The 12,632-nt window shown below is 42.3% G+C and overlaps 1 protein-coding gene and 1 long non-coding RNA gene across 11 annotated transcripts in view; one reads left to right on the top strand and one right to left on the bottom strand.

Annotated features, from left to right (window-relative positions):
• Positions 1 to 12,632, top strand: part of LOC140911317 (uncharacterized) — a 45,713-nt gene that overhangs the window by 29,936 nt on the left and 3,145 nt on the right. The window lies entirely within an intron of this gene.
• Positions 9,585 to 12,632, bottom strand: part of ERBIN (erbb2 interacting protein) — a 226,698-nt gene continuing 223,650 nt past the window's right edge. For all 10 annotated transcript variants that reach the window (XM_073344084.2, XM_073344087.2, XM_073344085.2 and 7 more), the window contains one exon: positions 9,585 to 11,673. In XM_073344084.2, coding sequence (XP_073200185.1) covers positions 11,566 to 11,673 — 108 coding nt within the window. In that variant the 3' untranslated portion in view covers positions 9,585 to 11,565. The remainder of the gene's footprint in view (positions 11,674 to 12,632) is intronic.

The raw sequence follows: 12,632 nt of genomic DNA, 5'->3' as shown, positions 1-12,632 counted from the left end.
TTTCGTTCCTGATTTTTTTTCCACAAACTTCTCAGAAAATTTCTACCCAGGGATGAGATTTCAGAAAGACCGATTTCTTTTTGAGAAAGTTGCATGTGTGGGGGAAAGTCAGGTTTCTATTACCTTAGCTGTGGAGGTGCTGCTCCACAACTCAGGAATTTACCAGCAAGATTTCTATGGTGGGAAACAAAAAAGATCTAAATTAGGAAGAATAAGAGTAGATTCAGAATGTTATATCAAATCAAGAATTATCCAAAAAGAAGAAGCCCCCACTCCAGGGTTGGGCAAGCTACGGCCTGCGAGCCGTTTTAAGCCAGCCTGCGAGCTCTCGCTGGGGAGCGGGGTCTGGGTCTTGTCCCACTCCAGCGCTCCAGCCAGGGCATTGGGTCACGGGCCGCCCCATGCGGCTCCCAGAAGCTGTGGCATGTCCCTGCTCCGGCGCTCTAGCTGGAATGCAGGGTCGGGGGCACTCCACGCGGCTCCCAGAAGCCCACTCTGGCTCTGACACGCTCCAATGGCTCCCTCCGGTGCTCCAGTGGGAGCTGCAGGGGTGGTGCTTGCGGATGGGGCAGCATGCAGAGCTGCCCAGCCACACATCCATGTAGGAGGCGGAGAAGGGACATGCCACTGCTTCCGGGAGCTGCTTGAGGTAACCACCGCTCAGAGCCTGCACCCCGAGCCTCTCCCCATGCCCCAATCCCCTGCCACAGCTCTGATCCCCCTCCTGCTGTCCAAACCCCTCATTCCCAGCCCAGAGCACCCTCCTGCACCCCAAACCTCTCATCCCCAGCCCCACCCCAGAGCCCACACCCCCAATCAGAACCTGCACGCCCTCCCACACCACAACCCCAATTTTGTGAGCATTCATGGCTCCCCATACAATTTCTATTCCCCAATGTGGCCCTCAGGCCAAAAAGTTTGTCCACTCCTGTCCTACTCTGTTAGTGTTACTTAGGACTGTTTTCCAGTACTGGAGTATATTTTCGAAGTAATGTAGAAGGATTAGGAATTTATGTGGATATGCAGAGGTCTGTCTCAGTTTCCAATGCTAGCTTGGCTAAAACAAAAAAGGCAAGAACTCTTCAAGATGCATTAATGCAGGGAAAAAAATTGCTGTGCATTGTAATATCAAGTCTCTCTCTCACGAAGGGCAAAATGAGAAATGTGGTAACTCTAAGGGTATGTCTACACTACGAAATTAGGTCGATATTATAGAAGTCGATTTTTAGAAACTTGATTTTATACAGTTGATTAGCGGGGACATAATGTGCTTGTGTAAGTTGGCAGAGTGCGGCCTCACTACCGTGGCTAGCATTGACTTACTACGGTGCACTGTGGGTAGCTAACCCACAGTTCCCGCAGTCTTCACCACCCATTGGAATTCTGGGTTAAGCTCCCAACGCCTGATGGGGCAAAAACATTGTCGTGGGAGGTTTTGGGTACATGTCGTCAGTTGCTCCTCCCTCCGTGAAAGCAACAGCAGACAATCGTTTCGCGCCTTTTTTCCGTGCGGACGCCATACTGCTTTCAGCAGACGGTGCAGTAGAACTGCTAACCATCGTCATCCACTGCTTCCACTGTGCTCTGCTGCTATTGTCTCAGTAGCGAATTTCTCCATGTTGTCTGTCATGGGCTCCCAGGTACGTGTTCTTCCTTGGGAAATGTGCACGGTGCTAACCATCGTCCATCCACTGCTTCCACTGCAACTCTGCTCTCCTGCTCTCATGAATCCACCTCACAGGTCCTCTTGTCGTTCTCTATAAATATCTATTCTCGTGGCATCTGTCATCAGCCACTGCTTCCCCTGCAACTCTGCTTTCCTGCAGAAGCCGTACCACGGCAAGCATGGAGCCCGCTCAGATCACCGCGGCAGTTATGAGCATTGTAAACACCTCGCGCATTATCCTGCAGTATGTGCAGAACCAGAACCTGCAAAAGCAGGTGAGGAGGCGATGGCAGCGCGGTGACGAGTGTGATGAGGACATGGACACAGACTTCTCTCAAAGTACAGGCCCTGGCAAATTGGACATCCTGGTGGCAATGGGGCAGGCTCATGCTGTGGAACACCGATTCTGGGCCTGAGAAAGAAGCACAGACTGGTGGGACCGCATAGTGTTGCAGGTCCGGGATGATTCCCAGTGGCTGAGAAACTTTCGCATGCAAAAGGGCACTTTCATGGAACTTTGTGACTTGCTTTCCCCTGCCCTGAAAGCACAAGAATACCAAGATGAGAGCAGCTCTCAGAGTTCATAAGCGAGTGGCGATAGCCCTCTAGAAGCTTGCAATGCCCGACAGCTACCGGTCAGTTGGGAATCAATTTGGTATGGGCAAATCTACTGTGGGGGCTGCTGTAATCCAAGTAGCTGACGCAATCACTGAGCTGCTGCTGCTATCAAGGGTAGTGACTCTGGGAAATGTGCAGGTCATAGTGGATGGCTTTGCTGCAATGGGATTCCCTAACTGTGGTGGGGCAATAGATGGAATTCATATCCCTATCTTGGGACCGGACCACCTTGGCAGCCAGTTCGTAAACCACAAGGGGTACTTCTCAATGGTGCTGCAAGCACTGGTGGATCACAAGGGACATTTCACCGACATCAACGTGGGATGGCCGGGAAGGGTATATGATGCTCGCATCTTCAGAACTCTGGTCTGTTTGAACAGCTGCAGGAAGGGACTTACTTCCCAGACCAGAAAATAACCGTCGGGGATGTTGAAATGCCTATAGTTATCCTTGGGGACCCAGCCTACCCCTTAATGCCATGGCTCATAAAGCCGTACACAGGCAGCCTGGACAGTAGTCAGGAGCTGTTCAACTGTAGGCTGAGCGGGTGCAGAATGGTGGTAGAATGTGCATTTGGACATTTAAAAGCATGCTGGTGCAGTTTACTGACTCGGTTAGACCGCAGCGAAACCAATATTCCCATTGTTATTGCTGCTTGCTGTGTGCTCCACAAAATCTGTCAGAGTAAGGGGGAGACGTTTATGACGGGGTGGGAGGTTGAAGCAAATCGCCTGGCCACTGATTATGCGCAACCAGACACCAGGGCAATTAGAAGAGCACGGCAGGGCATGCTGTGCATCAGAGAAGCTTTGAAAACTAGTTTCAAGACTGGCCAGGCTATGGTGTGACAGTTCTGTTTGTTTCTCCTTGATGAAAACCTGCCCCCCTTGGTTCACTGTACTTCCCTGTAAGCCAACCGCCCTCCCCCCTTTGATCATTGCTTGCAGAGGCAATAAAGTCATTGTTGTTTCAAAATCATGCATTCTTTATTAATTCATCACCCAAATGGGATAACTGCCAAGGTAGCCCTGGAGGGATGGGGGAGAAGGGAAGCACCAGGTGGGGTGGTGGATGGGGGAGGAGGAAAGGACAAGGCCACACTGCAATTCAAAACTTATTGAATGCCAGCCTTCTGTTGCTTGGGCAGTCCTCTGGGGTGGAGTGGTTGGGTGACCAGAGGCCCCTCCCCCCCAGTGTTCTTGGGCATCTGGGTGAGGCGGCTATGGAACTTGGGGAGGAGGGCGGGCGGTTACACGGGCTGCAGCGGCGGTTTGTGCTCCTGCTGCCTTTCCTGCAGCTCCACCAGACGCCGGAGCATATCAGTTTGATCCCCCAGTAGCCTCAGCATTGAATCCTGCCTCCTCTCATCACGCTGCTGCCACCTCTCCTCTTGCTCCTGCAACCTCTCCTCTTGCTCATCCCTCCTGCCCTCACGTTCATTTTCTGCTTTCCTGGACTCTACCATTGTTTGCCTCCACACATTCTGCTGAGCTCTTTCAGTGCAGGAGGACTGCATGAGCTCAGAGAATATTTCATTGTGAGTGTGTTTTTCTCACCTTCTAATCTGCACTAGCCTTTGGGACGGAGATGATAGGGGGAGTGTTGAAACATTTGCAGCTGCGGGAGGAAAAAAGGGTGAGTAGTATTTAAAAAGACACATTTTAGAGAACAATGGGCAGACTCACGGTGAACCAAGCTATTAACATTGTGCTTTTGGTACAATGTCACATTTTGCCTCTTATATTGAGGGCCTGCCAGTTTGGTGTGAGAGATCACACACGCGGGGCCGGGCAACAGAATTCGGCTTGCAGGCAGCCATGGAAAGCCACAGTCTTTCAGTTTCACCCCCTAGGATTGCATGCAGCTCATCGCAGAAGCGGCATGTCTGGGGCTCTGACCCCAAGCGGCCATTTGTCTCCCCCATTTGTCTCTCTGGTTTTTTGGTAGGCCTGCCTGAGCTCCTTAATTTTCATGCGGCACTGCTGCGGGGCCCTGTTATAGCCTCTGTCCATCATGCCCTTGGAGATTTTTTCAAATATTTTGGCATTTCATCTTTTGGAACAGAGTTCTGATAGCACGGATTTGTCTCCCCAAACAGCGATCAGATCCAGTCCCTCCCATTCAGTTCATGCTGGAGCTTTTGCGATTCTGGGACTGCATGGTCACCTCTGCTGATGAGCTCGCCACGCTGGCCAAACAGGAAATGAAATTCAAAAGTTCCCGGTGTTTTTCCTGTGTACCTGGCTAGTGCATCTGAGTTAAAAGCGCTGTCCAGAGCGGTCACAATGGAGCACTCTGAGATAGCTCCCGGAAGCCAATATTATCGAATTGCGTCCACACTACCCCAAATTCGACCCGGCGATGTCGATTTCAGCGCTAATCCCCTCCTCGGGGAGGAGTACAGAAATTGATTTTAAGAGCCCTTTAAATTGACAAAAGTGGCTTCATCGGGTGGACGGGTGCAGGGTTAAATCGCTCTAACACTGCTTAATTCGACTTAAAGTCGTAGTGTAAACCAGGCCTAAGAGTTCATTAGTCATATGTTAAATTATTTTGCATCACTTGGAAAATGTTGTCCCATTGTATCCAGAAATTGTCTTTCAGTGTCAGACTACCACAGCTGTTAATTATTTTATGGTTCAGTATTTTGGACAAAGATTTTTTCGTTCTAATTGCACACTAATCCACAAATTTGACACAGATTAATTACCACTGGTGGTGGTGAGACAACTTCATTTCATAAGCCAAATTGACTATAACGTAAGAGGAAAGGACATGATGTTAAACTCTTTCTAGTAGTATCCTGTCACCCTTTATATTAGTCTGCAATTACAACTTCTTCTGATGAATACACTATTCATCATCATCATCACTTTTCCTTTGCCATAAATCTTCATAATTGTAAGAACAATCGGATGAATTAATGTCAGAAGAAATTAAATAGTCAGTTGCAGTGCTCAGTTGTTGAGGATGAATAAAAATCTGAATTAAATACATGTGACTTCTAAACCCAGCAGCAACTGACTGGCTTTCAGTATGTAATGCTTTATCTATATTATGTACTGTTACTGTTGCACAAATTGAAAAATCATTTGTTTAGCCAAACAGAAACATTTTAAAATTTCAGGCAATTGTCACTTCAAGTATGAAATTACACTCTAAGTTTTCAAAATGTGGAGGAATTTCATTGTTAAATGAGTAATGTAATAACCACCTAAAATTATCTGTATTGTGATAACTGTGCATCAGTGCTTTAGCGGAACAATACATTACTCTCATCTAGGTGCACACAGCAAAAAAATGTAAATGCAACCTTCAAGTCTCTTTAGTGGACTGTGAACCCACACGATGTCATTTGTAATCTCTCTGAGTGGGAAGACAGTAATGACAAACCCAATTTTCCCAGGGCTTCCTCTTAACTATTTCAATTTCTGCTAACTTACAAGAGCTTCTTCCTTATTAACTCAAACTACTGCTACCCAGTATGTAAAATACTACACACAATATAAAGGTAAGGATGCTAGTACATTCTGCCCTTAGGATTATGAATGTAGGTTTCCTGAAGCTAGTCACTAAACCTCCCCAACATTTCAAATACTGAACACCACAGTCTCTCCACTGAACAGAGTGTGATGTCTTGTCATTAGGACAACTCAACACCCTTTCTGTAGCAAATTAATTACAAAAAACACTGGATGTAGAACATTAACTTTAGGTTAGTTTAAAACTACATGTACATAAAGAATTTATTTACTCATAATTTTCATCTTCTCTTAGTGTTTCCTTCTATCAGTACAGAGGGTTTATTGCTGGGAATAGTCTCACCCCCTATGCTGCAAAAGGCAGTTGGTTCTGATTTGTGGCAGCAGCTGTAACTCCGATGGAAATAAGGTTCTCCAGATGGCCTAGTCCAGGGTCTGGAGCAACAAGTGGCAACAAGCTATAAAACAGCCAATAAAACAAAACATACTTATCTGGGGGGAAAAAAGTATAAACTAGGGTTGTCAAGCAATTAAAAAATCAATTGTGATTAATCGCACCATTAAACAATAATAGAATACCATTTATTTAAATATTTTGGGATGTTTTCTACATTTTCAAATATATTGATTTCAAATAGAACACAGAATACAAGGGTATAGTGCTCACTTTATATTTATTTTTGATTAAGAACATAAGAACAGGCCATACTGAGTCAGATCAAAGGTCCAGCTAACCCATCTTCCCAGCCCTTTCAGCCCGTAAGAACCACCATACTGGGTCAGACCAAAGGTCCAGCTATCCCAGCATTCAATGCCAGGTGCCCCAGAGGGAATGAACAGCACAGGAAATCATCAAATGATTAATCCCCTGTTGCTCATTCCCAGCTTCTGGCAAACAGAGGCTAGGGACACCATCCCTGCGCATCCCAGCTACTAGCTATTGATGGACCTATCCTCCATGAATTTATCTAGTTCTTTTCTGAACCCTGTTATAGTCTTGGCCTTCACAACATCCTCTGGTGAAGAGTTCCACAGGTTGACTGAGCGTTGTGTGAAAAAATACTTCCTTTTGTTTGTTTTAAATCTGGTACCTATTGATTTAATTGGGTGACCCCTAGTTCTTGTGTTATGAGAAGGAGTGAACACTTTATTTACTTTCTCCATACCAGTCATGATTTTAATAGACCTCAATCATATCCCTCCTTAGTTGTCTCTTTTCCAAGCTGAAAAGTTCCAGTCTTTTTAATCTCTCCTCATACAGAAGCTGTTCCATACCCCTAATCATTTTTGTTGCCCTTCTCTGTACCTTTTCTAATTCCAATATATCTTGTTTGAGATGGGGCGATCACATCTGCATGCAGTATTTAAGATGTGGGCGTACCATGGATTTATATAGAGGCAATATGATATTTTCTGTCTTATCTATCCCTTTCTTAATGATTCCCAAAATTGATCGCTTTTTTGACTGCTGCTGCACATTGAGTGGATGTTTTCAGAGAACTATCTACAATGGCTCCAAGACCTCTTGAGTGGTAACAGCTAATTTAGACCCCATCATTTTATATGTATAGTTTGGATTATGTTTTCCAATGAGCATTACTTTGCACTTATCAGCATTGAATTTCATCTGCTATTTTGTTGCCCAGTCACCCAGTTTTGAGAGATCCTTTTGTAGCTCTTCGCAGTCTGCCTGGGACTACTCCAGATTGTTATCTGCAAATTTTGCCACCTCACTGTTTACCCCTTTTTCTAGATAATTTATGAATATGTTGAATAGGACTGGTCCCAGTACAGACTCCTGGAGGACACCACTATTTACCTCTTTCCATTCTGAAACCTGACCATTTATTCCTACCCTTTAATCAGTTACCAATCCAGGAGAGGATCTTCCCTCTTATCCTATGACAACTTACTTTGCTTAAGAGCCTTTGGTGATGGACCTTGTCAAAGGCTTTCTGAAAATCTAAGTAGGCTATAACCACTGGATCCCCCATGTCCACATGCTTGTTGACCTCCTCAAAGAATTCAAGTAGCCCAGTCCTCCCAAATCAGACTGCTCCCCAAAATGTCCTCTCTCTGACTCTGCTGCCTGACCTCACCCACCTTCTGGGCTGTTGACGCTGGAGTAGTCACATTTGAGGCATCCCATACCTCAGTGACAAGGGCAAGTTGGTTATCCATATTCTTCTGAGATTCCTGGACACTCCTTAGCAATAAAACAAATCCAAGTGGAAACCAGACTCATTTACCTAACTGCATTTTAAAAGAATATTAAGTCTCAAATTGTTATTCAAAATACAGTGCTTTTCCCATTGGTTTCAATGGAGAGCAAGTTTACATCTGTCTTAATTTCCCTTAGTTTCAGTCTGTTAAAGGGAAATGGCTGCCTCAATAGAATAGCAATGGACACAGCCATAGTTATAGCCAGGTTGGAACTATAAACAGTAATAGATATTTGTTTAAAAAAAAAAACCAAAAAACTATTAAGCGTCCTCACAAATTCTGAGCCAGTCCTGCAACAAGATCCACTAAAGTAGACCCTTAAGCATTCACACAGAGTCCCACTGGGCTAAAGTAAATCTGTACTAATACATTTTGATAGACTGAGGTCTGTATTATGCAAATGATATAAAACTACAGAAAAATATGTTCTGGAGAACTTTCTAAACATTAAATAAGTCAGTTACACACAGCTTTAAAGAGCATTAGTTTATTATCTATTCTCCATGTGTTATCTCAGAAACAATCTATTTATATACAAAAATTTGGAATGTTGGATAAATGCTGATCAATAAAAACATTTCAGAACTGCTGACAAGGAAATAATTCTAAAAAAAATGTAATACAGCAAAATCAATCATAAAGGCTTGATTCTCTGGGTTGCTTATTGCTGTTTGTGTTCATAGAATGCTTTCAAGTATATACACACTTCTTAAACTTCAGTCCGAAAAAGGAAATCAGAAAAATATTTACATAATAAATACGTGGGAAATTTCATTGTCAGTTGAACTGATTCTTTAATGAATTGTTATGATGAGAAAGAATATTGAGTTGATGTCAATGTTATTAATTCCACACTTATGCTGATGAATTTGATTTTCCTTTGTTTGAAAATATAGGCTAAATAATTTTGATATGGTTCTCCTCCTCCTATATTTTGAATGAACTAATTAAACAGACCTCTCCCTTCCCACTCTCCAAAAAATATACACTGAATTTTTTTAACCCCCTAACCATTTTCAATACATTTTTTAAAAACCTCCAATATTTTCTTTGTAAAATCAATACCATCAATATTTTATTTCATGGTTAATTTGCTAATTTCTTGAGGACAGACTTTGGCCAAGTATTTCCACAAGAAGTACTAAACTCCTACAGTTATACCATAGCCAAACCAATGTTTTTGGTAACAGTGTTTTTCTGCAATACACAACCTTACAAATTAAGTTAATTGACACAACACAGTTTAAACCTTCTGTTAACATTAAAGAAAAATGTTACAGCATTTGCAACAGTAGAAACCCTCACTGAACTATTTAAACCTATTGTATAATATACACAAAGTTAAAATAAGTCCAAGATCAGTAAAGAATCAGTTCTGGGTTTTGGACTTTTCCCTCCTCAGAGTTACAGAGTTTATGTATCAGGTCAAGTTAAGTTAGGATTTATCGGTATGTATTCCCTTTAAAAGGCAGAGTGTGATTAAAAATAGTATGATTTTAAAAGCAATGAAGACGTGATGTGATCATTTTGCATTGTCAATAAAAAAATATATTGAGAAATTAAAAAGTCAGAGGAAAAAAAGGAACGCGGAAGCCTGCCATTATATAGCTATATTTTTTGTTCTTTTCTGTAAAGATTAAAGCACACAGAAAATAAGTGAATTTTATCAAAATACAGCACACTTCTGCTAATATTAAAAAAATCAGTTCCTATGTAAATATTACAGAAAATCAACTAAAAAATTATAATATACAAAGAGTTGTTAAAGGGTTTCAGTTAAAATTATTAAACTAGACACAGTACAAGAAGCAACAGATTAACAGTTTTGAAAGAAGTGCAATAATATTGGAGTTCACGTATTTAAAAAGTACTGCCTGTTTATTTCAGCTAGCTATGTACAATTCCTTTATGTTCCAGCTCATTTTTCAAAAAACTAAAGTGGGCTGGTGTTCTTGCTAGCTTTATTAAAAACATTTTATTATACATGGGTTGAAAAGTCGATTTCTACCAGTTTAAAACTATCAACTCATTTATTAATTAAAAATGAATTGCAACAAATGAATATTGCTCCAATGACAGGCTAATAATTAGCCCTGATTAAAAACAGTTATTGGTCTTCTATGGCACTTTTCCCTGGTCCATAATAACCATGTTTTAATTACCACTGCAGATTATGCAATCTCTACTCAATTACATAGGAAATAAAGAGAAAACAAAGTTAATGTTTCAGGCAAACAAAAGTATAATCAAATATTTTACACAGTAATAAGGAACAAAGGCAGCCTGTGGTAAATCACTATTACATTAATATAGTTAGAAACCCTTTAATGACTCTGAAGTGTCTAGTTCACATTTAATGTTACCTGTAGGAACAGCCCTTTAAGAAATACCGTTACAAACTGGTGGGTTCCAAGTACCCCGTCCTTTTGCTCTACAGTTACCCACAGCAATTATCCATCACTGTTCAACAGTTTCACAAACTTGCTTTGGTTACCTAGCTCCATGCGTAGTATCCTTTTAGTTTAAGAAGGCAATGCAAGGCCAAACAAAAAATCAAGATGACTTTCCTAATCCTTCGTTCCTAACCCATTTACTGTGTGTGTGTTTTACAGGCAACACAGCCTTAAAAACTGGCCATTTTGGGTTTTTTTTTTTTTTTAAATCTATAAATAAGTTTAAAATTGAGTACTTATTACAAAGAAGATAGAAGTATCACCATTTACACAAAATCGGGGATTTCCATGGCAGGGAAAAACCTCTGGGCACAGTACAGTTGAAAAAAATTGTGTATGCAAATAAAAAAATAGAACTTGAATCACACATAGCAAATGGATAGTCGATGATGATGATGATGATGAGAAAAACAAATCCTGAAGAGCTCACAATAATGTAATTATAGTCTTCCTAAAAAGACATTATGCTTTTGTTGCATTATTCTTTTGGTAGACGTACACTCCCAGACTAACCAAATGTTTCCTTCTTTCTTGATTCCAGATACTGATAGCAAATAGTTCTTCACTAGGCCTTTAAATTAACCCAACCAGCACCAACTTCCATCTACCCATTCATCTATACAACATGCACATAGCAAAGCCAACATTTCAAACCTCTTGCCCACATCTAGAGAAGTGGTTTCAGCATAACACATTAATACCCAGTGAATAAAAATAAAGGCAACAAACAGCTACAGGACAGACAGCCCTGCCATCTGTCCACTGGCTACAACTGAGGCTTCTCACAGCCTTGCACAAAGTTTAGTAATGTATAAGAATTATCCAAAAATAAACCTACCCTCTGTACAAAAACAACACCGGTCTGTTCTTGGAGGAGTGATCCTTGATTGCTATAATGCTTAAAAACATAACCAGGATTATTCACCATATGCATTTCAAAAATGGTTTCCTGTATGTTCTATACAGTGGTTCTTTCCCCATAACCACAAGTTCAATATTTCATTACTGTACAAATTTTGATCATAATTTTTTCAAGTTCCTTTCATATATAAAAATAATCAAAATATTCAGTTTCCCACAAGTCCTTCGATGAATCTTGCTGGCTCCCCCCCCCCCACAGTATTTATGAAGAAACCTCTCGCACAATAATGAGTTCCACTGTGTTCTGAAAAGTCTTCAGCAAGGACACCGCTTGTCCATGATCAATATTGATGAAGCTGTATCCATTAGCCTAAGAAGGAAATTATATTTTATTAATAATGTCCCCAGGACATGTTATTTGTAACTTGCGTTTTAACTAACAGCAAGTTGTCTTTAATTTTAGCAATAAAACTCAATAGGTTTTCACATTATTAGATTGTTCATGTTGTGGCAGAAACATTCTGTACTGTAAGATAGGGAAGTGAAGTCATCTGCATGTTTAACTATTTGTGGAAGAATTCTGCTTCAAAGATTGGCGATAGGGACACATTTGCAGCTACCCAAAATAGAGGAACCAGAACTGAAAAAGCATATAAATCCTATCTCTCTTTGACTTAGTATGACTGCACTAGACAAAACTAATAAATTGAACACAGGTGCCCTCTACCACAAAGAAAAAATGAGTATAATACAGTAACTCCTTACTTAACATCATCCCGGTTAACACTGTTTCATTGTTACATCGCTGACCTATTAGAGAACATACTCATTTAAAGTTGTGCAATGTTTGCTTATAATATTGTTTGGCTGTGGGGGCTTGGAACCAGGGTGGGTCAGCAGCCCCCTTATCAGCTCTCCTCCACCCGACCCCAGCGCCTCCCGCCTGCCAATGGCCCTGCAGGTCAGCAGCTCCCTCCTCCTCCCCCCCAAGAGTCTCCTGAACACCCCAAAACAGCTGATTGCTGCGGGTGGGAGGCATGGGGAAGGAAGGGGGAGGCTGTGCGCCACATCCTCGCTCCTACCCCTCCTAGAGCCTCCTGAATGGCGCAAAAAAGCTGTTTCGTGGCCTTCACGAGGCTGGGGGGGAGAAGCGAGGACACGTGCTCAGGAGAGGAGGGGAGGGGAGCTTCAGGGGAAAGAGTGGAGTTGGGGCAGGCCTGGGCAGAGCTAGGGGTTGAGCACCCCCCAGCACTTTGGAAAAAACAGAAGGAGGAGCAGCTGGACGATCCACCCTCTTTCACCCTCTGACTCCATCACTTCAACCAAGCT

This window comes from Lepidochelys kempii, chromosome 5 (assembly GCF_965140285.1).
Source record: "Lepidochelys kempii isolate rLepKem1 chromosome 5, rLepKem1.hap1, whole genome shotgun sequence".
Taxonomy (NCBI): Eukaryota; Metazoa; Chordata; order Testudines; family Cheloniidae; genus Lepidochelys; species Lepidochelys kempii.
This window is presented reverse-complemented; position numbering and strand designations above follow the sequence as displayed.